This window comes from Pelodiscus sinensis, chromosome 29 (assembly GCF_052426305.1).
Source record: "Pelodiscus sinensis isolate ZL-2025 chromosome 29, ASM5242630v1, whole genome shotgun sequence".
Classification (NCBI taxonomy): domain Eukaryota; kingdom Metazoa; phylum Chordata; order Testudines; family Trionychidae; genus Pelodiscus; species Pelodiscus sinensis.
In genome coordinates, this window is record NC_143080.1 from 1,332,189 (window position 1) to 1,360,076 (window position 27,888).

Consider the following 27,888-nt stretch of genomic DNA (forward strand, 5'->3'; position numbering starts at 1 on the left):
CCAGCGGCAAGAGGGAGGAAAATCAGACCCCAGGTGCAGGGCAGTAGGTGAGCGGGGCTGCCAGACCACCCCATCAATCAGGAGCCAGTCTCCAGCTCCCCTGCCCTCGGCGGTAGACGTGAACGGAGTATCCAGAGCAGTGCTCCTTAAACTTTTGAAGACCAAGGAACACTAAATAATTGGTTTTTTTATGAGGAATACCAAGGATTTTTGGTTGAGAAAAAAAAAGTGGGAAAGTTATTGAGGAAAAAAAAGGGTTGGGGGACAGTTATTGAGCAAAACGAAAAAACGGGTCGCCTGGCCATTTTGAATTCTGTTGCTCTCCGTGGCACACCTCCGACTGCCTCACGGCACACCCGTGTGCCACGGAACACAGTTTAAGAAACACTGATCCAGAGCAATGCGCACGGGCTGCCGGGAACGGAGTCAAGGGAAGGCACAACCTACCTGCCCAGGCTGCCAGGAAGGGTCAGGCTGGGGTGGGCGGGGCTTGGCTCTGGGGCGGGGCCTCGTGGAAGGGGCGGGGTTAGGGCGTGCCTTCCCCAGCTGCCCTTGCTAATGTGAGTTTAGCGGGATGGATTTCTCGTGGACCCCTGTGCACAAGGAACCCGCCTCTCCTTTCACGTTTGTTACCAAACTGCTGTCGGGCTGTAGGCAAACACGGGGGACGCTACTGCCCTGGGGCCCACTGAAGGCTGGATCAGGCCCCGGGCTGGCGGAGCGGCTGGCCTACGCCAGCACTTGGTTTGTATGAAACAGGTACCTGGCGCTCTAGCCAATTTTTTTGTTTTAACTTTAACACCGGATGCAGCAGCCCCAGCGGTGCCGGGCTCAGACCCAGCACAAATGAGCCCTGACGAGAGCAGAAAGCCTCCCGGTGCAGCGAGAGAGCCAGGGCTGTGTTTAAAGCCGCTCCCAGCGGAAAAGGGCCGAGAAGCGGCAGCGGGCGGGAGACAGCAGGCTGGCAAAGATGGCAGGCGGCTGCGGGGAAGTTTAATGTTTAATGCTGGGCTGAGTGTGCGTCGGAAGATCCTTCCAAATATCACTGGGAGACAAACGTCAATTAGCAACTCATCCCTCGCAGGCTAATGGCTCATTACCAATTGGACAGGGAATTGGCGTTGCCAGCACAAACAAAGGGAGGGCCCATTCGGTAACTTTAGACCACGCTCACCAGAGCAGGACTCCCGGGAACCTCTGCCAAGCGGGGCGCTGGCCGTTCTCATACCAGTGACCGGGACGTCGGCTCAGGCTCCTGGGCGCCCAAAGCTGGGTGCTTATGGTTTTGGCCAGCAAGGCGGGACCAGGCCTCTCTCAGTCACGTCAACGCAAACCGGCCGCTGTCCCATGGCGAGCGATGGCCTGGCCGGGCCGCAAGGCCAGGGTGAAGGAGAGGAGAATCCAGCCCCTACAACTGACCGATGAAGTCCCACTGCCTTGGTCAGTTCCTCTCCCCGCAAGCGCGGCGCCCGCGAGGGAACGGCTCCCTCGGCACAGTGCCCGCGAGGGAACGGCTCCCTCGGCTTCGCCCCCGCGAGGGAACGGCTCCCTCGGCTTCGCCCCCGCGAGGGAACGGCTCCCTTGGCTTCGCCCCCGCAAGGGAACGGCTCCCTCGGCACAGTGCCCGCAAGGGAACGGCTCCCTCGGCTTCGCCCAGGGCAGGCAGTTCTCTTACCTCAGGCGTCATTTTGGGGGGGCAACCACTTTGGTCTGGTCTTGGGCTAAGGCTGGACCTCTTCGCCTCTCCCCCACACCGGGGACAGAAAAGGGAAATACGTCCAGGGGCCTCGGAAGCCGGGCCCAGCTCCCGCTCCTTGGTGTGGCTACAGGCCAGGCCTCACCAGCACCACGGATGGGCCCGTCCTCTTCCTCAGGCCACGCATGGGTTAGCACCGCAGGGCCCTGGCTCTGCTTGCTCCCCAGTGCCCCCCCGTTACATCGACTTCCTCCCCCCACTCCCAGGCTGGACTTAGCTTTCCGGTGCAGCGGGTTGGCGCGGATTGGGACCACAGAAGTGCTTTCACCCTTGCTTGCCTGGTGAGGGGTGTCGTCTTCCCCACCACAATCCACAGTTTCAGGGGAGTTAAGTAGCTAAATACCTCTGAGGATCTGGGGCTAAATGACTTGACCAAGGTCTCAAAGGGAAACCTGCCATGTAGCAGAGAATTAAACCCAGGCCCTAGGCTAGCCCTCTAACCACTAGGCCAGCCTTCCTGTCCACAACGAATTCTCTGAGTCCTTAATCTATGTACCCTCAAACAGGTCTCAGGAACCGCCTGGGCATTGCACGTGACCGCAGCACCCGTGTGCGTTTCGCTCTGGGGCCGTGTCTTTGCTCAACAGAAGAGCGACGCTGCCATGATCGATTTTCTGGAGCTCGATTTAGTGGGTCTAGTTCAGACTCGTTAAATCGAACTCAGAGGGCGCCCCCATTGGCAGCTGGTGCTCCTGCCCGGGCAAGGAGTAAGGGAAGCCTATGGGAGCGTTTGCTCAACCAACCTCCCACTGTGGAGGCACGCAAAATGAGGTACGTCGCCTCCAGCTATGTCCGTAACATAGCTGGAGTCGCGTCCCTTGAGTCACCCTTCCCTTTAGGGTCGGCCTGGCCTGAGTGTTCCGACTCCGGCCCCCAACTTCCATTGGGCAGATTTCAGCTCCCCCCGTGGCCACGTAGCCTCTCCCCTGGACAGCCAGAGTGACCTGACATCCTGCAACCAGGACGGTGACCCCCAGTGAATGGGAGATATTGGGTCGTCCGCCTGCAGCACCCTGCCTCCCGGTCACAAGGCAACGTGTCAGCTTGTCAAGCAGGCGTCAGCCGTGGCTGAATCACCCTTGAGATATTCCCTGGACAATACGCCCATTCTCCTGCCTCCCGCCAGCACAGAAAGGCAGCGGCCTCCACACGCTCCCAAGTGTGTCACCGAAGCGTGACCAGGAACGAGACAGAGAGAGGGGGGCAGCTCCCACGCCGCTCCCGACAGCCCCGCATCCAGCCGCTGAAAGGAACGGCGGAAATGTCACGGCGGTCGCGTCACAGCCACATGACAGCTTGGTGGCAAACGGTCCCTCGCGTCCTCCGCAGCGAGCCAGGCTCCGGCCACGTAGCTCGCCCCCCTGCCAGGATGTCGGGGAAGTGCACGTGAACATGATCCTGGGCGGCATGAACAGGAGTGTTGTGAGCAAGACCCATGGAGTCACTCTCCCGCTCTGCTCTGCGCTGATCAGGCCTCCGCTGGAGTCTTGTGTCCAGTTCTGGGAGCCACATTGCAGGAAAGAGGCAGAGAAATTGGAGAAGGTCCAGAGAAGAGCAACAAAAACGATGAATGACCAGTATCCGAGGTGTCGCCGTGTTAGTCTGAATCTGCATAAGCAACGAGGAGTCCTGTGGCACCTTATGGACTAACCGATCTATTGGAGCATGAGCTTTCGTGGGCAAAGACCCACTTTGTCAGACCCTAACCCTATGCTCCAATAATTCTGTTAGTCTATAAGGTGCCACAGGACTTCTCCTTGTTTAAAGCTGATGAAAGGTCTGGAGAATATGAGCTAGGAGGGGAGACTGAAAGAACTGGGCTTCTTTAATCTGGAAAGGAGACTGAGAGGGGACGTGAGAGCAGCTTTCAATTATCTAAAAGGGTGTCACAAGGAGAAGGGAGAAAAATCGTTCTTCTTGGCCTCTGAGGACAGGACAGGAAGCAATGGGCTTAAACTGCAGCAAGGGAGGTTTAGGTTGGACATTAGGAAAAACATCCTGCCTTTCGGGGTGGTGAAACACTGGGATGAATTGCCCAGGGGGGTTGTGGAATCTCCATCGCTGGAGATATCGAAGAGCAGGCTGGACAGACACCTGCCAGGGATGATCCAGACGGTGCTTGGTCCGGCCGCGAGGGCAGGGGGCTGGACTCAACCTCTCGAGGTCCCTGCCAGTTCTAGTGCTCTAGGATTCTAGCGAGAGCAGGTGACCAGGTGTTTGGATTTTACAGGGAGAGTCCTGATATTTGGGGCTTTGTCTTATCCAGGCGCCTATCACCTGCCACTTGCAGTCTGCTCACCCTGGGGGGGTTACGGGTCGATTTGACTGGAGATGGGTCTAAATCCAACGGCACGTAGCCTCTGGGATTCCTCCTCCTGCTTGGATACGGATGCTGAGGGAGAAACGGCTGGCAAGACATGAGTGGTCCTGCAGCACCGTAGAGACTAACCAAACAAGGGGATGGCCTCACGAGCCTTCGGGGGCAAACCCACTTGCCCAGACGACTGGAGCAAGGGTCCCGGGGTGCAAACCAACAGCAGGAAACAAGGGGGGCTGGGGAGGGGGAGGGGAACAGTATCTTGTCCACGAGCGCGTCGGTGCGAGACGAGGAGAATTGAGTGGGCTGTAAGGCGAAAAAGCCAATCTACCCTGGAGGAAAATTCCTTCCCGACCCCATATATGGCGATCAGCTAAACCCTGAGCATGTGGGCGAGACTCACCAGCCAGACACCCTGAAAACAGTTCTCTTTGGTAACTCCTTTTTTATATATTTTGCACTCAATGGGCAGCAGCCATGAAAAAAGCAAACCGCACATTGGGAATCATTAGGAAAGGGACAGAGAAGACGATGGAGAATATGGTATTGCTGCCGTCTCAACCCACAAGACTGACCCGGCCTTGCTCAGGTCCTGAACTCAAATACGTTTGGGGTTTTTTACATTTAAACGATTGCTCTGAGGGGTGCAGGACGCAGGGGTGGGAATGCGCCCGGCGGCGCGGCAGACTGCTAGCACTCGGCGGATCCGGTTCCAGTTTCCCAGGGACACAGTTTAATGGGGAGGCGGCTGGATGGGCGGAAACAGAAGTGACGGGAGAGGTACCGCCATCCCTTGCGTGTGCTCCAGCCTGGCAAACCCTTCTGCCTGGCTCCTGGAGTTTTGCACGAGCCCGGCCCGGTCCCAAGCAGCGCCGGCTTCGCACCAAAAAAGCGTATGAAAACTCCGGCTCTCCCCGGGAACCCGGCCCCTCTGCCTGACCAAGACCCGGGGGCTGTCGGGAGCTGGCAGGGGGTGAAACGCCACAAAACAGTCCCACGAGCCCGGCCACGCGTGGCAGAACGGGGCGTTTCCCCGACGGGCTGAGTCTCTGCCAGGCGAGCCTTGCAGACCGGAGAGGCAGCGTCTCTGCAGCGGTGACTGGCTGTCACCAGGGAGGGCGCTGACGTTAGATCAGACCGTTGGCTAGGAACCGCCTGGGGCTGAACGCCTCCCTGGGGCGACGCCCCTTGCCACGGACACCAGAGCAAACGGGCTTTGGTCCGTTTGACGCGCGCACCCAAAGCCAGGAGGACGAGGGAGCCTGGGGAGAACAGAAATCTGGAGATTAGCAATTGGGGAATCGCGAGGTGGAAATCCCCTGGATTCCAGCGCAGAGTTTAAGGCTCCTGAGCCTCCCAGCCGCTCTGGGACTGGGGACACCAGACAGCCCACAATTATTCACGTGCCACGTGGCCGTGGCACCTTCCCCCCCGAAGTCATTTGACGTGGCCAAGGAGAGCCCCGGCAGCTGTAATGTGGTTCCAGCAGCGTGGGTGTTCCCCGGCCACGGTTCCCTGCCCCGCCCCCTGATCCCGAGCTCCGTGCTGCCAATCCTTCCGCGCTCATGAGCTCGTGCGCCGTGCTGCAGCTCCCAGGGCGACCGGCGCGGCTCCTGGAATCCTGGAAGGAATTTTGAGCCCTGGCGCCCGGGCCTCGCGCTCTCCAGCCTGCGATGAAGCCAGGCCCCCGTGGGCCTGTAAACACCTTTGTGCCCTCGTCTCTCTCCTCTGAAGTTTCTGCTTCCCAGGCAGATCCTGTGTGAGCTCGGGAGAGGGGCTGCCAGATACCAGAGCACGTTTCCCACCGTGTTCCCGGACATCTGCTGCGTGCAGCTGGGCTCTGGCTCCACAGGGGCCGGGGGGGGGGGAGGTTCTGGGGTGTTTTCGTACAGGAAGCAGAAGGGGATTTGCGGCCGGAAGTCAGCTCCGTCGGGAACCCATCTCGGAGCTTCGGCGCCGGGGGACCCTTGTTACGCTGCACGTTCCGACCCGGAGGGCCCCCCCAGCTCCGTCGCCACAGCTGCTCCCCTCTCGCTGAATCCTGCTGGCTGGAGAGGAGGCCAGGACGTCGGTCCCGGCTGTGCTCCGGGCCCACGCAGACTGTCCGGCTGTTTGGAAATAACCACGGCCCTTGGCCTGGCTCGCCCTGACCCCGAACCCCCTCGTGCGCAGGACTGCCAGACCAACAGGGGCCGTGCTGCAGCAAACGCGAACAGGAGACAGAGACGCAAAAGGTGAACTGGGTACCCGGGGAGCATAACCCTGAACGGGCAGCTCCGGCGTCCGGAGTCCAGGTACCCTGTGGGCAGGGGCAGCTCCGGCATCCAGAGTCCAGGTGCCCCGTGGGCAGGGGCAGCTCCGGCATCCAGAGTCCAGGTGCCCTGTGGGCAGGGGCTGCTCTGGCATCTGGTGTCCAGGGGTCCCCCCCACGCACACGGAGTCCGAGTCAGCTCTACTTCCATGGGCGTAAATCCAGAGGAACTCCGCTCCCGCCACTGGTGTTACGCTCCGGTGCCGTGCCCGCGTCTGTGCACGTGCCACATGCCCCCGCGAGTGGCCGGGGCGCGCCTGCTCCCGTCGGCCCCTGCACCGTGCATGCGGCGGCCGGCACACGTCTGCCCCGAGCACCGGCCTGGTTCCAATGAAGCCAGCTGGGAATTCTGCCATTGACATCAGAGGAAACAGGCTTCGGTCCATTGGAGGCGCCCACCCAAACCACATGCCGCGGGCTCACCTCCAGAGCGCACACATGCGCGCCACGTGGGGTCCCCGCCCGCTGGGGGAAGTCAGTGGAGCTGCACGGACAGACAGCTGCTTTGGATTCAGCCTTCCGCGAGCGAAGAGACACACACGCACACAAGCACACGCACACACACACGCACACACAAGCACACGCACACACACAAGCACATGCACATGCTGGACACACGCACACATGCTAGACACAAACATGCACACCTACATACACGCTGGACACACACACGCACACACACATATGCTGGACACACGCACGCACGCTGGACACGCAGGCACACACAAACACCCGCTGGACACGCACACGCACACACGCTGGACACACGCACACACAAACACAAGCTGGACACACGCAGGCACACACAAACACACGGTGGACACACACACACACACACAGCTGCGCACACCCCACCCCACCCCACCCAGCGGCCTGTGTGTGCACCGGGGTGCTGGGCCGCCCTCAGCCTCGCGCCACGGGCCCTGTTCTGTGCATTGCTCTCTGTGGGGAGCCCCCGCACGTCTGACGAGTAATTACCGCGCCCCGAGGCTCAGCCCGGCCTGCCGGCCCTCGCTCCCTCTGGCCGGGCTCGGCTCCGTTTCACACCTGCGCGCCAGGCCCCTGCCGCAGCACTTTTGTTCGGGGACACAAAGCAGGAGCCGGCCGCTCACCCCACACCAAGGAGCCCACGAGGCCAGCGCCTGCCGGGGCGGGGAGGGGGCATGGCGGAGCCGCTGGCCCCTCGGGCTCGGGGCGGGGAAGCGTGGGACCCTGGCGCGGTGCCCCCAGGAGGCACATGGCAGCAAAACGCTTTTATTCACCAGCTCCCGGGAGCCAGGCTCTCCCCCTCAGCCCCCGCGGGCCCCAGTCTCAGCGCCAGGCCGGCGGGGAAGGGCCTGCGAGTGAGCCAGAGCTGCCTTGGCTTCCCGGCTCCCTGCAGGCTGCTTCCCTGCCCGTCACCTCTTCTCCGCGCCGCGCAGGCGCTGTGGGTCCCGGGTCCCTGCCGAGCCTGGGGCTGCACAAACCCAGGCCCGGCCCCACACCCGGCCAGCGCCGGGCCAAGCAGGGCAGGGACCCTCCCCGGTCCCCCGGCGCTGCCATGCACCCGCTTCTGGGCTGCGGCTCGGAGCAGGGATGTGGCGACTGGCTGGTTCCCCGCTAAGCCTGGGCCAGAGCAGCCCCTATTCCTGGCGGGCCCGGGCAGCCCTTGTCTGCAGCAGGGGCCAGCTCCACCCCCCGCCCGCCCTTCAATCAGTTACCCCACAGACCCCACCTTTCCTCCCTGCGCTGGGGTGTCTACGCAGCCCCCCACCCCAGGGCGCAGCACCTTGCAGGCAGGTTGGCAGCCCCCGGAGCCGGGTCTCGCCAACGCAGCCGCACCGGCCTTCTGCCTCGGGGGAGCTGCGTCCTCACTGCAAACCGGCAGGGCTGGGACGTGGGGCTCAGCCCCGGCCCCCGCAGGGTCCTCGGGCCCAGACCCGGGCTGCTCGTGCTAGGGCGCCCCCAGGAGCCAGGGGTTCACGCCCGCCTTGCTTAGGAGACGGGGGCCGGCAGGGGTCTCGGGTGGCCACGGCCTTTCCCACCGGGGAGCCAGCCAGGAAGCGCCGGGACGCAGCCGGCAGGCGCCAGAGGCCCATGGTCCCAGAGCCGCTCGGGTGGGGGGCAGAGACAGCGGCTGGAGCCAGGTTTGGAGGCAGCCTGGCACTCGGAGCTCTCCTGTGGCCAGGACTGGCTAGAGGAGGCGGCTTCCCCCACCCGCGGTGGCAGCAGCTCTCGCAAATTCCTCCCCTGCCAGCCAGCAAACTCGGATGGGAACTGAAGCGCCGCCCGGCAGCCTTCCGCCCTGCCCTTCCTGGGCGCACCCTGCTCTTCCCCGCCTCGCTGGCAGAACCCCTCCCCCGCCCGCGCCTCAGTTTCCCTAGTGCGCAGCAGGGGAACCATGTGGGCAAGGAGAAAGCTCATGAGGCTTCGCTCTCCCGCAGCTGCAAACCGCCCCGGGATGTGCTGCAGCCCCGTGCTACAGGCGGGCGCGGGGAGGGAGGACTGCGCAGCATGACCGCCGAGCCAGGACGCTGCCGAGCCGGGACGCGACGCCCGCAGGCCCCCCGCAGCGGCCGACAGGTGTTTCAGGTTAAGAGTAAGACAAAGCCCCCGCTGGACCCCTACTGCAAGCAGGGCGCATTTCGGAGCTTGTAAATCAGGGCAGGCCCCCCGGCGGGGGGCACCCAGCCACTAACTGCTCCCTCCCGCCCCGGCTTATCCGCTACCTGATGGATGTCAGGACCCGGGCGCCAGGCTCGCAAATCACGGCCGCCTAGCGAAGCCCCCCGGGCAGTAGCTGAAGGAAGAACACGCAGAGGGAAGTGGCTGGGACAAGTTACTGCCATGGCGGGAGGAAGGGGGGCTCTGCCCGGGACATGGGGCCAGTCTCAGCTGGGTGCGATCCGTCTTTTCTGTCCTTCCTGGCACAGGCTGGGAGAGCGGCGGGCTCGGAAGCGCTCCCTGGGCTGAGGTTTGGCTCCTCCCCGTGGCTGTTCGGGGTAGGGAGCACAGGCCCCGGGACAACAGCCTGGAGCAAACGGGGCTTTGTAAACTGGGGCGGTTTGACAAGGGGAGGGGTTTTTTGGTCCGTCTGACGCACACCCCGTCCCCTCTGCTTTCACTGACCGGGCGGCGCGCCCTGGAAATCCTTGGTGAGCAACATTTTCAGAGGCTGCTTGGAGTTCCCGCCTGCCCTCTGTACCCCCGAACACGAGGGACCGGACCTGCCCCCTACAGTACAAATCAGACCCGCTTTGCTTGGCCCCCCTCGGGGCTTTGAACAATTGTGCGCCCTGGGTCGAGCTAGCCCCCGAGGTGGATACCCGGGGGTGATGGAAGAGTTTTTGTGTCGAGTTCACTACTGCCCCTTGGGGAGGTGGATGAGCTGGAAACCCCCTTATGTGGATGTAGGCAGCCTCTCCGTTACAGCACCGCAGCGACCTAGCACAGGCAGACCCACAGGCACGACCCCTCTCAAAAGAGGCAGGCCTGGGTCGTGGTTAAGGACAGGGGGACTGTGCTCTGTATGGAGCCAAGAATCAAAACTCCAGGGGCTACTCCTCACTCCGCCGCTGACGCGCTTTACAACCCTGGGCAAGTCCCTTAACCTTCCTCTGAGCTTGGTCCCCGTCCTTAACATTGGTAAACTGATCTCTATTTCAGAGGGCTGTGGTGAGGCTGGATCAATCACACCGGGAGACACAGTTGATGCAGACACAGCTGAATCTGGTTTCAGCCCCCTCCCCCTGCACTAGCCCCCTTTCTTCTTCAAAGGGGTTTAGCTGGAGACCCTCCCCGCGCACTGTCAGCAAACTCCAAGCCCCATCTGTCTCTTCCCGGCCTCCCCTGTGCGGAGGAAGCTGCTTATTCAATGCCAGGTCCCCGCCTTGCAAAAGGCTGGGGAGCGGAGGGGCATTGGTGCACTGGACTTGACGATTTCTCCTTACCTTGCACAGGTGTTTGAGGGCAGGAGCATGGTCCTTTCGGATGGCAGCTTGGCTCTGCAAAGACTTTCTGGTGGGAGCAGAGCACATCACTTTCTGCAGGAAAGAAGCTCTCAGGCTCTTTGGAGGGGCTTTTCTGTATTAGCTTATAGGGGTTGGAGCCTAGTCCTTGTGGGGAGCCCCTTGCTAGGCAGAGAAGTTGAGAGGAAGTTGAGCATGGCCCTTTTAGGGAGCCCCTGCCCTGCAGAAAAGTTTGCAGGGTTGGAGCAAGGTCATTTTGGGGAACCCCCATCCCCAGCAGAGTATCTGGGGCTGTGCGAGGGTCATGGTGCTTTGGAACATTCCCTGCCGCTGGGAGATAAGTGTGGAGGGATTGGGCATAGCCCTTCTGGGGACCCCCAGCAGAGGGAGGGGGAGGGCGGGGACCCCCAGCAGACGGAGGGGGAGGGGTGGGGCATGGCCCCTCTGGGGACCCACAGCAGAGGGAGGGGGAGGGGATGGGGCATGGCCCTTCTGGGGACCCCCAGCAGAGGGAGGGGGAGGGGGAGGGGTGGGGCATGGCCCTTTTGGGGACCCCCAGCAGAGGGAGGGGGAGGGGTGGGGCGTGGCCCTTTTGGGGACCCCCAGCAGAGGGAGGGGGAGGGGTGGGGCATGGCCCCTCTGGGGACCCCCAGCAGAGGGAGGGGGAGGGGCGTGGCCCTTTGGAGGACCCCCCAACAGAGGGAGGGGGAGGGGTGGGGCGTGGCCCTTTGGGGGACCCCCAGCAGAGGGAGGGGGAGGGGTGGGGCGTGGCCCTTTGGGGGACCCCCAGCAGAGGGAGGGGGAGGGGTGGGGCGTGGCCCTTTGGGGGACTCCCAGCAGAGGGAGGGGGAGGGGTGGGGCGTGGCCCTTTGGGGACCCCCAGCAGAGGGAGGGGGAGGGGTGGGGCGTGGCCCTTTGGGGGACCCCCAGCAGAGGGAGGGGGAGGGGATGGGGCATGGCCCTTTGGGGGACCCCCAGCAGAGGGAGGGGGAGGGGTGGGGCGTGGCCCTTTGGGGACCCCCAGCAGAGGGAGGGGGAGGGGTGGGGCGTGGCCCTTTGGGGGACCCCCAGCAGAGGGAGGGGGAGGGGTGGGGCGTGGCCCTTTGGGGGACCCCCAGCAGAGGGAGGGGGCGGGGCAGGAACGCGGCTGCGGGTCTCACACGGGCTGTCTGGAGCCCCGAGCCCCAGCGCCTCCAGCACGTGGCTTCCCCCGCCCCCGGCGGCAGGACTACAACTCCCGAGACGCCCTGCGCCGGGGGCGGCAGGGCCGCAGCCAATGGGAAGAGCCGTTGCTCGGCGGGCGCTGCCTGCCGGACGTGGTAGTCCCGCCCCGCGCGAGCAGGGCGAGCAGGGGGCGGCCGGGAAACTACGCATCCCAGGGGCCTTTGCGCCCGCGGGCGGGGAGCCAATGAGCGCGGCGCTTGCGGCGCGGGGCGCAGGCGCGGTGGCCGGACCTGCATGTGGAGGTCAGGAGCGCGAGGAGTCCGGGCCCGCTCGGGGGGAGGCAGAACCGGAGCGCGTGAGTCGCCCCGCCCACCGCGGGGAGGGGGGCTGGAGGAGGCTGTGGGGACTAGGAAGTCGGGGGGGCGGGGCAGGTCGGGGGGTTGGGGGTTAGGTTGGGGGCTGGGGGCTAGGCAGCAGGGCTGGGGGTTGGGGGGTAGGATGGGGGCGGGGGTTAGGTTAGGGGCTGGGGGCTAGGCAGCATGGCTGGGGGTTGGGGGGGTTAGGTTGGGGGGCGGGGGGCTAGGCAGCAGGGCTGGGGGTTGGGGGGGTTAGGTTGGGGGGCGGGGGGCTAGGCAGCAGGGCTGGGGGGGTTAGGTTGGGCAGGGCTGGGGGGCGGGGGGCTAGGCAGCAGGGCTGGGGGAGGGGGGGTTAGGTTGGGGGGCTGGGGGCTAGGCAGCAGGGCTGGGGGAGGGGGGGTTAGGTTGGGGGGCTGGGGGCTAGGCAGCATGGCTGGGGGTTGGGGGGTTAGGTTGGGGGCGGGGGGCTAGGCAGCATGGCTGGGGGTGGGGGGGTTAGGTAGCAGGGCTGGGGGAGGGGGGGTTAGGTTGGGGGGCTGGGGGCTAGGCAGCAGGGCTGGGGGAGGGGGGGTTAGGTTGGGGGGCTGGGGGCTAGGCAGCAGGGCTGGGGGTGGGGGGGTTAGGTTGGGGGGCGGGGGGCTAGGCAGCAGGGCTGGGGGTGGGGGGGTTAGGTTGGGGGCGGGGGGCTAGGCAGCAGGGCTGGGGGTGGGGGGGGTTAGGTTGGGGGGCGGGGGGCTAGGCAGCAGGGCTGGGGGGGGGGGGTTAGGTTGGGGGGCGGGGGGCTAGGCAGCAGGGCTGGGGGTGGGGGGGTTAGGTTGGGGGGCGGGGGCTAGGCAGCAGGGCTGGGGGTGGGGGGGTTAGGTTGGGGGGCGGGGGGCTAGGCAGCAGGGCTGGGGGTGGGGGGGTTAGGTTGGGGGGCGGGGGGCTAGGCAGCAGGGCTGGGGTAGCAGAAAACAAGGCTGGGGGCTGGAGAGCACGTCTGGGGGGCTATAAGGAGGGGGCGCAGGGCTGAAGGAGGGTGGAGGGCTGGGCTGGGGGATTTCGGTGGCCTGGTGAGGCGGGGGACGAAGCAGAGGTGCCCTAGCCATGGCGCTGTCTGGAAGGGAGGTGCTGGGAGTCGAGGAGCCTTTCAGGGCCTTGCCCTGGTGCGGGACACGGAGTGAGGTCTGGAGCCTTTGCTAGGTCTGGGTGTCTGGGGCCTAGAGATAAGGGGAGCTGCAGGGAGAGGCTGGTGTGAGGTGCTGGGCTGAGGAAGGGGAGCTTGAGGCGAGATCTGCCTGGGCAGGGGCCTGCCGCTCTTCCTGTTGTCCCTGGGGATGGGGGTTATTTATTGTTCCATCCTACAGAGAGGGAGGAAGACCTGGGCTCTGGGAGCAGGACTTTTCTAATACGTGTCCTGGATTTTTTTCAGGTGTGACTCAGGCTGCAGTTGGACTGAGAAATGGCTGCCAGACTCTTTGAGAACATTGGCAAATTTGGTTTAGGATTAGCCATCGCAGGGGGCGTTGTCAACTCCGCTCTCTATAATGGTGAGGCGCCGACGAGGCAGAGCCCTTCCCGCTCTGTTGAAACGTTCAGCTTCACAAAGTAGGGTGTCCTGTTCAAGGCATCTGACTCCGTAGACTCCGCTCTAATTCCGAAGTGTGTTTTGAAAATGGTTGGGATGGAGCTGAATTAACATTTCTTTACCAGGAATTGGTGAAGCTGAGATATTTCTAAGAGACTATAAACTTGCCTTGGGATAGTTAGGATCAGCTACTCTGTGAGGATGGGGAGAACTAGTTAATTGGCCTTCAGGCTTGGTTGGTCTGCTCCTTGTGTTGTCACTCACACCACCATAAAACAGGGATGTAAGTGACTAGTTGACTACCCATTAAACATAAGCTTACTGCTCACCCCTCTGCCCCCCCCCCCCCCCCCCGGTGCTGCCTCTATCAGGCAGCAAGGGGGGTGGGGGGGAGCAGGAGCTGGTGCTGGGAGAGCCGGCTGAAAAGCCAGTTTCCCTAGTACTGCCTCTGCAGGGGGCAGGGGAGGCAGAGGCGTCCCTACTGCTGCGCCTCTCCCTTTGAACGAGCCCGCACCTCTTGTACATTTCAAAGGGAGAGGCGCAGCAGTATAGTGAGCCCCCCCTCCCCCCCACATCGAGTACAGGAAACCCCCGACTTCCGCCCGCCTGAGTTCCGACCCCCCCCCCCCCCCCCCCCGCACTTACAATCATTTTTGTAAGTGCAGAATGGGCTGAAAACCCCTGACTTACGTCCTCGGCCCGCATATACGACGGCACACGGCACCTATCGTAAATGAGGGTTTGACGTATGATGCCCCCGACTTGCGACGCTTCCCTGGGAACCAAGTTGGGGGCCGCCTGCAGCCAATGGAAATTCCATCGACTACTCGGTTGATTAATGAAAATGTAACATCCCTAGCACAAAATAGGTGCAAAAGGCTGGCATTCTTAACTGTTAGTATTTGAGGAGCCAGAAGTTGTTTTATCAGTTGCTCTCCTACTGTCTGACTTGCTTGACTTTGGGCAAGTCCCTTATTTGTACCTCAGTCTCCCCAGGTAAAATACTTCATTAGCCTTCTGGCTGATGGGAATGCTTAACTAACGTGGCTAGGCCTCTGATATCCTCTGTCAAGTGTTCCAGTAATGTGCAGAGTCAGACTCCGGTGATGTTGAACGTTGTATCTGAGATGCTGTCTCTTCTCCCCTAGTCGACGGGGGACACAGAGCCGTTATCTTTGACCGATTCCGTGGTGTTCAAGATGTGGTGGTAGGAGAAGGAACCCACTTCCTCATCCCCTGGGTACAGAAACCAATCATCTTTGACTGTCGTTCTCGCCCACGTAACGTTCCTGTCATCACTGGCAGCAAAGGTGAGCAAAAGCTCTGGGCAAATGGCAGTTGTGGGTCTCCACATCCAGGGTTTCTTAGGGGGCGTCTACCCTGCAACGAGACACCTGCAGATGGCCCATGCCCGCTGATTTGGGCTTGTGTAGACGTGCCATTAGGGCTCAGTCTTGGCAGGAGGTTTAGGGCGTTCACGTTTGTAGCTCATCAAAGCACCTCTGTGATCATACGTCCTGTCCCTTCTTTTTAAGTTGCCTTTGGGTGACTTAGTAAAGCGAGCAGTGGGGATGGGATTCCTGGGACAAAACAGGCTGAGTAGTCACAGTCAGAGGCATGGGAAGGCCTCATGTGCGTGGTCTGTGTCATGTAGACAGACGTCCTCAGGCGAGGGCTCATGTCCTTTCTGCTGGGGTCAGTCTGGCAGGTGGCCCCCGTCCTGCGATGGGCCCCTTACAAACCCTTCCCTTCAGTTAGTCTCTTAAAGACAGTCTCCCCATCTGAAGGGCAGAGTAAATGGCTCCCAGCCCAGCCGCAAGACACAGCGGAATTCCTCTTTGGAAGAGGTTTTGGAAAGGGGCGCTAGCAGGAGAGAGACTTCCAGCTGCAAATGCCAGGGCTGAGAAAGCTGAGCCCCTTGATGGGTTGCCATGGAGAGAGCAGTCACATGCCAGCCCTTGTGCCCCTGATTTGGGGGCTCACTCGTGCACCTGTCTCTGCAGATCTGCAGAACGTGAACATCACGCTGCGGATCTTGTTCAGACCGGTTGCTGCCCAGTTACCTCGAATTTTCATGACTCTGGGAGAAGATTACGACGAGCGGGTGCTACCATCCATCACCACGGAGATCCTGAAGTCTGTTGTGGTAAGGGCCGGGCAGTGGCTTGTGCCGGTTGTGCTGCCGTGATCTGTCCAAAACAACGAGAGACTTAATTTAGCCTGACTCATTCAGTTCTCAGACGGGAGCCCTGCAAAGCAGTACGGTGGGGATACCGCTGTTTGCTTCTCTGCCATCCCAGCTGTTTGTCAAGTCAGATACCGTCTTGTTGGGCATGGTGGGGAGCGGAGTCCTTTTCGGCACACCCCAGACCTCTCCTGCGCGGGGCTAACGGTCACCTGCAACCCCCTCGGCAGCCGTGAGTCGCTGCGGTGTTGCCCAGCAGAGGGAATCCCTCTGCGCCCACCTGTACGTACTCGCCCACGAAGCGCCTCAGCTTCTTGCACGCTTCCCCTTGGAAGCTTTGAAAACCCCTTCAGCCTAGAACGCATGCGCTTGTGTTGGCTCTGCTGGGCAGTCACAGCCGCAGCTCGTGCTTAAGGAGTCGACGGGGGCTGTTGTCATTCAAGGACACAGGTAGCTCAGTATCTCCTGATCTTTGGCACGGGGACAGCCCTTGCCTGGGGGCGGTGGAGTGTGCAGGGTCTGAGGCAAGCTGAACAAAAGCCTCAGGAAGCCCTTTCCCCAACATACGTGTCTCTTCCCTGGGCTTACAGCGTTCAGCAGCACAGCCATGTAGCCTGGGAGGTGGAGGGAGCGGGCCAGCAATGCAAACGCACGAAAGAGGGAGGTGGGGGGCGGGGACAGGAACAAGAGAAGGAAGAACGAGGGAGGAGGGGCATTGAAAAGGTGGCGGGTGGGTGTGGGGAGCAGCAAGGAGACTCCAACTAAAACGGGCTGGAATTCCCGACTGGGCTGCAGCCCCCAACACCTCCCTCCCCGAGGTGGGGAAACTCAAGTTGCTGTTCTACATATCTCCTCCCCCTCCCCCCTTCTGCTGCCCTGGCTTCAGGCTCGGTTTGACGCAGGAGAGCTGATCACGCAGAGGGAGCTGGTCTCCAGACAAGTGAGCGAAGACCTCACGGAACGAGCCACTACCTTTGGCCTCATCCTCGATGACGTTTCCTTGGTAAGAGCGCGCTCTTTCCAGGCGGCGCCTCCGGGAGAACCAGCGCGAGCGTAGCGCAGTGGTCAGAGCGGGGGGAGGAATGAGGTGAATCGGGAATGTCTACACTGCAGTAAAAGACCCGTGGCTGTCCTGAGTGAGCCAGTGGGGCTGTAAAAATTGCAGTCCAGCTCTTTCTGCTCAAGCCTGGACTTCGAGTCTGCGCACGGAGAGGGGAGGTCTTGGGGCTTCGGCTAGAGTCTGAGCGTCTGTGTTACTGTGTTGAGCCCCACAAGCCCGCATCAGCTGTCCTGGGCTGTGGTGCTTAGTGCAGTAGTTTTCAAAGTACAGGTCACGGACCGGGTACTGGATTGAGTCACCTGCTGCAAGGTAACCAGGTGGCCAGTAGGGGGTGCTAAGGCAGGCCTCCTGCCTGTCCTGGCCAATGGGAGCTGGGGGCGGTGCCTGCCAGGTGAGAGCAGCACGCAGAGCTGTTTACGTGCCTCCGCCTAGGAGCCAGACTGGCTGCTTCCGGGGCGTAGCACAGTGCACTGTGCCGGGGCAGGCCTGGCCCCTGCCTTAGCTCCTCTGCTGTGCTGCTGACCAAGAGTTGCTGGAGACAAGCCTGCGCCCCGGCCCTGAGCGCCCTCCTGCACCCCAAGCTTCTCGTTTCCCGCTCCACCTTGGAGCCTGTGCTCTAGGCAAAAGCCGTATGTTGGGTCGCGGCATCAGCACTTTCCTTCAACTGGGTCATGAGAAAAAGGTTGAAAGCCCCTGGCCTGGTGTCACGGGGGTATCGCCGTGTGGGGCAGGGCGCAGGCAGTGAAAGCTCCTCGGTTTTGTTCCTGGCGGCTCTGTCATTGACTTACTGCGCCTGGAGGAAACCCGTCAGGGCCTGGCCCGCTCTGACTTGCGGGCGGAACACCGTGCCTCAGTTTACAGACTGTTTTGGGGTTGTGGTCAAAGGGCCTATGTGCGCATAAGGCTGCTCTCAGCATGCAGAAGGGGAAGGGTACCCTGAGCCCCAGTCATTTTGGCAACTTTCCCTTCAGTTTTCTGTCCGTGATAAATTCCTCCCCGTGGCTGCACCCAGTTCCCTCGTCTGTGGGGTGCGCTGCTCTCCTGCTTTTGGTACCAAACCCTTTGCCATCTGGCTCTTCAGCTAGCGCCCCGCTCTGCTTCCGCTAGACTGGCCCGTTGGCGCAAGCTGCGGCCATGCAGGCTGTGCTCTCCTGGGGAGGCGCGGCCCCTGTCCCAGTGGCTCCTTGCTGGCGACAGGGAGGCTCTCACCCCTCCCGTTGCATTTCAGCAGGGCGCAGCTGTTCCCGCAGATCTGAGCGCAGAAGGGAGCGGGAAGGTCGGTTTCAGGGCAGCTCGACCTAGCAAGCGACCCTGCTTGGTGGGAGAAAGGCGGGCGCCCCTGCTGGCTGCACTGGGAAGGTTGCCCGTCCCCCACCTCTAAAGCCTGCTTGGCACGAATCCTGTCCCCAGATCTCTTCTGCCGTTCGCCGGGTTCCTCAGGAAACGCTTTGCAGCCCAAAGAACTCAAAACCAAACCAGTTGAAGATGGAAACAGTCCGACCTGACGGCAGAGGCTGCTGCTGCATTCACGTCCGTGCAGCCCTGGCTGTTTACATCCGGCCAGGCTGCCAGCGAGCAGCAGGAGACTTCCTTCCTCCGCTCTCCTGCGGGTTCTCGGAGCCAGGCAGGTCTCCTTCCTCTTGGATGGGAGCGGATCCTAGTGCCGCAGAACTCTCCTAATGTGTGTGCTCCCTTCCCCCAGACGCATCTGACCTTTGGGAAGGAGTTCACGGAGGCGGTGGAGTTGAAGCAGGTGGCCCAGCAGGAAGCCGAGCGAGCCAGATTCGTAGTGGAAAAGGTGAGCGGGCAGCGTCGTCCTGGGGCCTGGCTCCAGCGTCCGCTCGTCCAGCCGTCTGTCCGGTGTCCGGAAGGACTGCACGCTCCAGCCCAGTCGCGCCCCGATGCTGCGCTGCTTGGGGGATGCGCCCGGGGCCGGTCTGACCCACCCCCCGAATAGCCGTGTCCTCTGGAGGGCGGAATAATTGGCCTGCAGGCCAGATGTTACCCCAGGGTTTGCCTTTGGGCTGCCAGGCGCTTTGATGACCTGAGTGTCTGCCGGCCCGGCTGCTCGCAGCCCCCGTTGGTCACGGTTCCTTGTTCCTGGCCAGTGGGAGCTGCGGGAAGCCGTGGCCTGGCCCACGACATTTCCCACAGCTGCCATTTGGCCCAGAACGGCGAACTGCAGCCAGCGAGAGCTGCGAGTGGCCGTGCCGGCGGACGCCCAGGTAAATAAAATGGCAAACCACAGCTGGCCCTTGGGCACTTATTGCCCACCCCCGAATGGGTGTCCTCTCTCGCAAGAGCTCTCGGGGCATCGTGCTCCTGACTTCCGCTACCTTTGAAACGCTTGGGTGAGGTCTCCATGTGCCAGTCTGTAAAATGGGCATAGGACCTATTTCAGGCGGGTGCTGTGTGGCTTTATTGCTAGCGTTGTGCTTGGAGATCCCTGCTAGATCGGAGTCCAGTGCACTCTGTTTCCATAGAAAACAGTCTTGCTTAAATACTCCTGGGCAGTGTTGGAAACACAACAGGTTCGTTTTGACAGGTGCTGAAAATGAAAGTGAAACTGACCGTTCCAGCTGTGGGCTGGTCAGTCTGCATTTCTCCCTAGGTTCTCTGCCATGACTCTTCCCTTCTCCATTAGAGGCCTGGCTGAGCCGCCTGGGGAAGTTCAGCTCTGAAATCACCAAGGATACCAGCTGCATTTTCCTCCTGCTTTTCCGGTTCTCCATTCTTCCTGTTCCTGCCCTCCATGCCCATTCTCTTTTGCTCCCCTTGCAGGCTGAGCAGCAGAAAAAAGCAGCTGTCATCACCGCTGAAGGGGACTCGATAGCAGCCGAGCTGGTCGCTACCTCTCTGACCGCAGCTGGCGATGGCCTCATCGAACTCCGCAAGCTGGAAGCGGCCGAAGACATCGCTTACCAGCTCTCGCGCTCCCGCAACATCACCTACCTGCCCTCGGGACAGTCCGTGCTGCTCCAGTTGCCCCAGTGAGCGTAGCGTTGTAGCCAGTTGTTACCTGAGCGCCTCTCAATAGCAGATTAGCCCTGGCTGAAACAAACGAATCATTGGCATTTCCTGATTGGCTTAAGCAAAGAAAACAAAATTAAATGCATCCTCAACTGAGTCCTTAGTCTCCTAACACTGAGCTCTCTGACAAGGAAACGGAGTCCCTGGGATGGCCTTGTACACTCGGAGCAGAAGCTGTACGGGCCAGACTGAAGAAATTTCCCCTTGCGAATCTGGGGTAGCGCAGGGTGGGTGGGGGGGAGGCAGTGGAGATGGATTTCTGGTAGCCCAGGCCATGCTCTGTTGACCTGTCCCGAGATATCGCAGTCCTGCTGCACGACGCGTGGTCGATACAGGCAAAGCGGTGCCCAGGGATTACTGCCGTTTGTCCTGGTGCCTATACAAAAGGGAGGGGGCGCCAGGGGTCTTCATCCCTCCCCCCCCCACACACACACAGTATTTGCAGGTGTTGCCTGAGGCTCAGAGCACTGCTGTGATTGGCCTGAGGCCTGGTGTCGTACGCGGGGGGGGGCCTCCTGGCACGTGTCTGGGAGTCAGAGCAGCTGAGTTCCCCCCAACCAAAGTGAATAGAAGTGAAGCTATTTCTGCCATACAGGAAACATTCCTGAAATCGCTCCCCCTCTCCGCGCCCTGGCTGCTTTCGGACACCCCGTTGGGGCGCCTTGAAGTACAGTCCGTGTGGCTGCCTCTGGCCGAGGTCTGCCTTCGCGTTGCAGGGCTCAGCCCTGGCAGTGTTTGCTGCAGCCTCTCCGCTGCGTTTTTAGTTAGGGAACCAGAATTGCAACGAGGATGTGAAAATCAAAACTGTACAGCCCAGCCTTCAATAAATGAAACCAACCCCCGTTCAGCTCGCTCTGCTTCCATTTCTTCAAAGAACGCGGGTCTGGAAAAAGGTGCTGTTTGCTGCTGCTATTTCAGGTCGCAAAGCAGAGAGTCCCATCCCCCCCCCTCCAGTAATATTCTCTCTGCTCGAAAGAGCAAAATGCCCAAGACGCTGTAGGACTGGAACAACAGGGTTTGGGGTTAATTAAATCTGGACTTGAGCAATGGGGTTCTTCAATTAAAACTTGAGCCCACCCATCTTCCACTGGAAAACAGTCACCTCCCCATGTCTACTGCTGGGCTTCCTGATTGCACCTGGTGTGAGACTCAGAATTCCCTGAGAAACTGCTGGGCGACTTGCCAGGTTCCCTCACTGCTTCTTTTACATGGTTAAGCCACGGTGACTCCTTTTTAGGGCTAGGAGAGAAGCACCTCTCCGTGGCCAATGCAGCTCGAGCATGCACAGCTGGGGCAGGGCTAGGACCGGAGCTGAGCGCACGGCCCGGGGGCCGGTAGGACCGGAGCTGAGCCCGGGGGCCGGGGGCCGGGGGCCGGTAGGCGGCCGCTCTGGAGCCTGGCGCGGGACTCAAACAGGCAGCAGAAGGCACGCAGCTGCCTGTCCCTTGTGCCGCTGTGGTAAGTGTCCAGTGATGAGGTGCCGGAGCTTTGAAAGCATTCGAAGGGTCTGAGCACAAAGGTTCATAATTCCCAAATAGCTTCCAGACCCACGTTGCCGGCCCTGGCTCCCATTCTTCAGCCCTGCTTTTATGGCTTTGACAGTCTTTTAAGGAAGCTTCCATTCTCCACTCATGGCCCCTCTTTAATGACTCTTGGTGCTTCCTGCATTTCTCCAGATTAGGTTTCATGCGCCAGGTGCAGGGCTCAGAACCGTGGGTCTAAAAATCCTTTTCTCAGCTTCTGCCGTTCTGCGTCGCCTCTTCCTCCCGTTTCAGGCTTGCAGCCGAGTGGAACGCTTCCTGCTGCTTTTGCCGTTAGCCGCACTGGAGGAGTCGACCGAAGGCCTGAATAGGGGCCTCTGGGCCTTATTACTCACCATTTCCTCCACCTTGGGCTGTGATTCTTTTCACAAATGTTCCCTCGCTGTTAACGGCCCGGCAACGCTACCTCCAGCCGCCTCCGGCTCCCAGCGCTGCCACGAGCCTCAGACCCTCCAAGCTCCTCGTGAAAGCTGCTTGGCGAGTCCTGGCTAGCCGGCGCCACGGCCCATTCCCAGGTCGGCAGGACATGTGGCATCGTGTCTCCCGGCCCAGCGGGCAATGGCCCCCAAACCGGGGACCCGAGAAAAGCAGCAGCACAGGAAGCTTGAAATGAGGGGTGGGACTGGGAGGGTGAGATTGGGGGGCTCGTGGGATTAGCGTAGGCGAGGGCCTCTTCATGCTGCTGTGACTGAGCTCGGCCGTAACACGGGCGTCGGCATCGCGGGGCTGGCGCTGTCAGCTCAGTTCTCTGTGTACGGTTGTCCGGGTCACCCCAAAACACCAGCACCAAGGCGCAGCCTCCTTGACCGTCTCAGCGGAGAGCTCCAAGCCAAGACGGGGCGGAAGCTGGATCCCTTCCCCTGCGCCTTGAGGGGCTGGAGCTTCCGTAGCCAAAGGCGAGATGTCAGCAGGGCAGGCTGCATGGCCGTGGCCCGTTCTGTTCCTGGCCTGATGGCTTCAGAGGGGACTGCAGCCTCGGCCGCATCCACGTCAGCAACTCCCAGCAGAATTATTAAAACATCAGCACGCACACCCCCACCCCGTCCTCCTGGAGAACGGGGCTTCCTCCTGTTGCCCCTCCCTCTCCTGGCTCAGCATTTCTCATGTAGGATCCAAGCAGCGAACCAGCCGCCCCATCTCAGATGCGCCAAAGGCGGAGGAGGGGAGCCAGGTTGGAGGCAGGTGCATCTTGTGCGCCGTGCTGCAAGGCAGGTTAGTTTGTTACCGCCCGTCTCGACGGTTCCAGGACCCTGTTTTGTTCCCCTCTCCCCTTTGAGTGAGCAGCCTCCCTCAGCTACCGCGAAGTCCTGGCTGAGCCCTGGGGGTTGAATTTGGCTTGAGCTGCCAGACCCACCGGGATTCTGAGTTTGTGGAGAGACCGTCGCAGGGCAGGCGGGAGGGAGGAACCGACTCAGCGCGAGATGCTGGACAGGAGGGTCTGATCGCTGCTAATCCGGGCAGCTTTCCTCCATCTTGCCCTCCCACATGCTTGAAACCTGTTCTCTGCGCCTACTCCAGGAGGTGAAGGCGGCTTTGCCAGGGCCCGCTCTCGACCTCCTACAGAGAGCCCTGCGAGAGGGGACGCCCCGCCCCTCCCTTCCTGCAAAGCCTCCGTCTATTTTTATTGGGCCCCTGTTCTGCAGGCCCCCCGGCCTCCCCACCCCGGACTCCCAGCCGGCTGCAAAATTTGCAGCCAGTCTGTTCCCGGACCGCGCGTAGGGAACGGCTGTACACGCTCGTGCTCCACACCCTGCATCTCCCACCCTCGCGTCCCGCCCCGATTCCAAGTGGCGGGACTATCTCAGACCTATAGAGGGTGGGGGACCCCGATGGGCCAGTGTGTGCTCCACCTTAACTCCACGGCCTGAGGGGACATTAGCTGGCGGCTCCTTCACGGGCATGTACCTGGCGCGGTTCACCCCCCTCCCGGAAGCCTGCCCCTTCTGCGGCGTGAGGGAGAACCTGGCGCACGTGTATCTCGAATGCGCCGGGTTGCAGCCCCTATTCCGGCTCCTCCAGAACCTCTTACTGAGGGTCTGGCTGCACTTCTCCCCTCACCTTTTCCTGTACGCACACCCCATCCGTGGCCCCACAGAGTCGCGAGACCTCCTCAGCCTGCGCCTGGCCCTGGCAAAGGCTGCCGTCTAGAACCCCAGGAGGAGGATGCTGGGCGAGGGGTTCTCTGCGACTGCGGGGCCTAGTTCCGCTCCTCCCTCGTGTCACGAATCCGGGCAGAGTTCCTCTGGGCGGCGCCCACTGGCTCCATCGACAGCTCTGAGGAGCGGTGGGCGCTGTGGGGTTCTCTGCTCGGTGTCCCCGTCCGGCTCCCTGGTTATGAACCTGTAACCTGCACCCCTTGCCCCTTTTGTCATTAGTTGTCCCCAGTAATTAACTGGACACGGGTCCAGTCGTCCCTCCCACTCTCCCGTGCTTCAAATAGACCAAGATCAGCTTGAGGCCAGGAGGAAGCGTTAGAAGATAAGAGCGGCCAGCCGGGGTCAGAGCAAACGTCCATCTTGCCCAGTGTCCTGTTGGCCCACAGTGGCCAGTGCCGGGTGCCCCAGAGGGAGGGACCACAACAGGGAATCCTCCCGTGATCCCTCCCCTGTCGCCCATCTCCAGACCGAGGCCAGGGACACCATTCCTACCCATCCCGGCTAACAGCCATTAGTGGACCTAACCGCCCTGAATCCATCTAGCTCATTTCTGAACCCTGTTAAAGTCCTGGCCTTCACCACATCCTCTGGCGAGGAGTTCCACAGGTTAGCTGTGTGCTGAATGAAGCTTCCTTTTATTTGTTTTAAACCTGCTGCCAATTTAGTTTCATTTGGTGACCCCTAGTTCTTATATTGTGGGAATAAGTCAATAACATTGGTATTGGTACTCGCCTGTCACAGGTGCCAAATGGGGTGGTAACTCTGTCCTAGAATCCGATGCAGGGTAAGCGGTGACCGAAGACGGACAATGGGCGGGGGTGCTAGCTGAAATGAAGTTGGAAGACCTGTAGTTAGGGTGTCTGCCGTCTGAAAATGCTAACGGGCATCTGTCCGGGCAAAAGGAACTGACCAGACCATGACGACTGAACGCCCCCTCCCTGCCACAACTGGTCCCTCCCTCAGGTACCTGTCCTCCGTACAGCAGCACATCTGCTCAGTGAACGTTGGAGGGGGCTCCGAGGCGTCTCACCATCGCTAAACATACAGGAGCATCCAAACAGGGAGTCACTCGCCGCAGGGCCCCGTCCAGCATCTTTCCAGTTTATTGTTTCCTATTGACAAAAAAAAAGTGCAGCCTGTTTCCAAACTCTCGCCCCCCCACCCCTCCCCAACGGACGGACCCTGACAGCAGCACCCTGGTTTCTCCAGTTTCTTATGGGTCACTGGGAAGGGAAGGTCGGCCCTGGGGCTATTCCGCAGGTGGCCGATGAGGGCAGGGCCCTTTCATTCCCGGGGGAGCAGATGGCCAGAGGACAAGCGGGTTTTCTCGAGGTGGGAAGCGACGTCACAAGCAGGCCCTGTCCCCATAGCCCCGCTAGATGGCAGCGCTGCCTGCGGAGCGGAGCGCGTGGCTGGAAAGGGAACACAACAGAAGAGAATAGAGAGGTCACGGGGCTGGCCAAGCTCTTCCTGGGCAAAAGCAATAGTGAGAAAGTGCAGGGCCAGCACTAAACGTGCAAACCCTGGTGTGAAATCCGGCACCCGCTCATGTGCAAACACTGTGTGGGTGCGCACCTGCCCGTGTAACCCCTTCTGTGCCAGGACGCCCTTCCAGGCCGGTCTCCTGGCTCCATTCACTGCTTTAATGCTGCAGGTTCAACCTCTCCAGCCCGGCACCATCCGTGGTCCGGCAGGAGGTGCGTGAGCCGGATGCCCCCTTAGCACGAGGCGGACAAGTTTCCCGCGGTCACAAACTTTTAGTCGCCAGTCCTGGCTCTCAATGGTCTGTGCTGTTATTTAGCTTTAATTCCCCCCTCACTCTTTTCTAGGAGCCCAGCAAGCAGCGACAGTGTTAGTGATGCTGCTAGAGAATATTGACTCCCTTGGTCCGGCTCCTGTGCTGCCCTTTTCCCCATTTAACGTGTCTCATGCCCGGGTTTGGCGGCTATGACAGGTGCATCTTTGGTTACTGCCCAGTGTACCGTGCCCGGCCTGCACACGAGAGCTGGGCTTGCAGTGTGCTCAGGTGAACATGCATGTTGCACTGGTATGGACGCCCCACCCCCGGAGCTGCAGCAGCCCTGGAAGCGCACCGCCTCCTGACAGATGTGCGGGCTCGTTGCGGACGTACACACGGCAGGGATCTCTGTGCCGCACTTGCTGGGGCCGTTGTGGGGTTGATGTGCTGTGGGCGAAGCTGTCTGCCCCACTCGTGCACCCCGATTCTGGAGATAATCCAGGCATGGCCCGGGAACAGCCACAGCACGCTGTATCCCCAGTGGTGAACGCAGTTGCAGGAGGTTTCTTGCGCCCAGTGCCCTGTGGCATGCAAGATCTTTTGCCTGATGGTGAATCCACAAGCAGGAAGAAGCAGCGGGCGTCGAAAGCACGTGTTGCTTGCACGTCCAGCACAGCACCTCTCATTCCACGGGAGACTGGCTTGGCACCCAGCTGGGGGCGTCTTCTCGTGGCTGCTGCGTTAGGACAGAAATGCTAAACCTGCGAGCTGGAGAGGACTTTCCAGCTGTGCTGGGGCTGCAGCCCTCCTGCCGCCAGCTAATGCGTACGAAGAGGCTGTCATGTATCGCAAGCAGAGGGGCCCACCAGGACCTCGCGGATTTCATCTATTCCGTGATTTAGTGCTGCCCAACGCTGCTCGCCCGGCAGCCTTCAAGAGCAAGAGCCTGTATTTATTCAGCCACAGAACAGGAACTGCAGCGCACGCCTCACTCCTGCATTTCATCACCCCCCGTCTCCGGGCCCGGAGCTTGAGGCCCCAATCTTGGGCCAGCAGAGACTCCCAACGAGACACTGGGGGAGGGGGAGGCAAGTGCTTGGTGCTTTTCCAAGTAGGAACTAGACTGAGAACTGCCAAACTCATTTCACAGCTGCTGCCCGTGGGCAGGTCAAGTGGCCACTGCTGACCTAGATGGGTGCACGCGAGGGGAGCACCTCCCGGCCTCTCCCCACCGAGCGTGCCCAAGCTGTTGGCAGGTTGAGGGTTTTAACAGGCAGGCAGATTTACCATTTTCCCAGCGCTCACTGGCACGGCTGTGCGCTAGACTCAGGCTGCTCGCAGGCTCGCTTACCGTACACAGCCAAACCTGCTTTTGTTCAGCACAAACAAACAGGAAACTGCCTGATTTCCTCTCTGCCTCCCCCCCCCCTTTTAAATAGATAACCAGTTCACCTGATTTGCAAAGAGACGACCATGAGTAACCGCACAGCCAGGCATCCTCAGAGCGGTTGGAACTCGGAGCTGAGCCGTCAAACAGACAATTCACTTCCTCTCTGTCGCCGCAGCCGACACCCACGTTGCAGCGCCGAGCGCCGTCCAGGTAGGAATGCTGCCTGGGTGGGCTGTGCCGTGTATTGCAGAGCACAGGGCCGGGGGGGAGGCGAGATGTAGGGTCTGGCTCCTCCCGGCTCACACCCACAGCACAGTCCCCCCGCCCAGGGCCGGATTAAGGGGGGGGCTAGCTGGGCAGCTGCCCGGGGTGCCAACCTATGGGGGGCACCTGACTGAAGTGGTAAAGGGCACCGTGCGCCGGGGGGGGGGGGCCGGACATGTGCCGCTTGCCTGGGGGCGCGGCCCCCTTACCATGTCAATCAGGCGCCATGCGCCCAGGGCACAAGTGTGGCTCGGCCCGGCCCTCCCCCCGCCCCGCGGCGGCGCAGGGAGCGAGAGCCACGCCGCACCGGGGAAGCGGAGAAGGGCAGCAGCAAGTCTCTGAGCCGAGCAGCCGCCACGTCGACGCAGGAGGTGGCCAGTGCCAAAGAGCTTCAGCCCTGGGGGCCCCATTCTGCAGAGTCGCTGCAGCGCCCAGCGGGATCCCCTCCCCGTGCCCATCGTGGCCGCAGGCTCCGGCTCTCCTGCTGTCACGGCCGCGTAGCTCCCGAGGTCAAGGCAGCTACTTCTGCTTCACGACAGGGAGCACCAAACTCGGGAGCATCCCTCTCACAGAGCGGCCCTTCCTTGCCTCGGTTTCCCACTGCAGCATGGAAGGTAACTCTGGGGAGGCCTGGCCGAGTGCAGGGGACAAGCCTGCCCAGTCCACGGGACCCGGAGGTAGCCTGCGGAGGACGCGGTCCTCGCCGACTGGAAGCCCGCTGGAGCAGGGCCGGCTTGCGTGTTGCGTCCCAATGGCCTAGCCTGAGGCCCCTCGGCAGTGCAGTGAGATGCAGGAATTTCGGGGGGGGGGGGGAGGCTTTTCTGTAAATGTGGACCACAAGGGTGAGAATTTCCCCCTCCCCCCATGATCCGCAAGTAAGCATGCTCCTGCCGGCTGGGGCTGATTTCCCACCCCCCTCCCCTAGGAGGGAGGCCCAGCCCTGCCCCCGCTCCGGGGGGGGGAGGGAATCAGCCCCAGTCTGCCCCAGCTGGCCGGAGCACGGGGGAGACAGGGGCAATGCGCCCCTCTGGCCGGCCAGAATCAGCCCGACGGGAGGTGCGTCAGCACCCTCCTGTGTACGAGCCTGGAGCAATTGGCCCATCCTT

General features: G+C 61.5%; 1 protein-coding gene across 2 annotated transcripts; it reads left to right on the forward strand.

Annotated features, from left to right (window-relative positions):
• Positions 1–11,690: 11,690 nt before the first annotated feature.
• On the forward strand, positions 11,691–20,538 carry PHB1 (prohibitin 1). 2 transcript variants are annotated; one of them, XM_089773974.1, is made up of 7 exons: positions 11,691–11,797; positions 13,263–13,380; positions 14,567–14,728; positions 15,422–15,564; positions 16,490–16,606; positions 18,366–18,461; positions 19,445–20,538. In XM_089773974.1, exons 2-7 carry the CDS (start codon positions 13,293–13,295, stop codon positions 19,655–19,657), a joined length of 819 nt encoding a protein of 272 aa, XP_089630100.1. In that variant the 5' UTR covers positions 11,691–11,797; positions 13,263–13,292; the 3' UTR covers positions 19,658–20,538. The 2 variants fall into 2 exon arrangements, with proteins under 2 accessions (XP_089630100.1, XP_075767378.1); XM_075911263.2 differs by having other exon boundaries at positions 11,696–11,850.
• Positions 20,539–27,888: the final 7,350 nt, after the last annotated feature.

Coding starts and splice junctions, on each gene's coding strand:
- PHB1 (XM_089773974.1), top strand. CDS start 13,293: ATGGCTGCCAGACTCTTTGAGAACATTGGCAAATTTGGTTTAGGATTA. Junction 15,565..16,489: donor AGATCCTGAAGTCTGTTGTG/GTAAGGGCCGGG, acceptor CCCTGGCTTCAG/GCTCGGTTTGACGCAGGAGA. Junction 18,462..19,444: donor CCAGATTCGTAGTGGAAAAG/GTGAGCGGGCAG, acceptor CTCCCCTTGCAG/GCTGAGCAGCAGAAAAAAGC.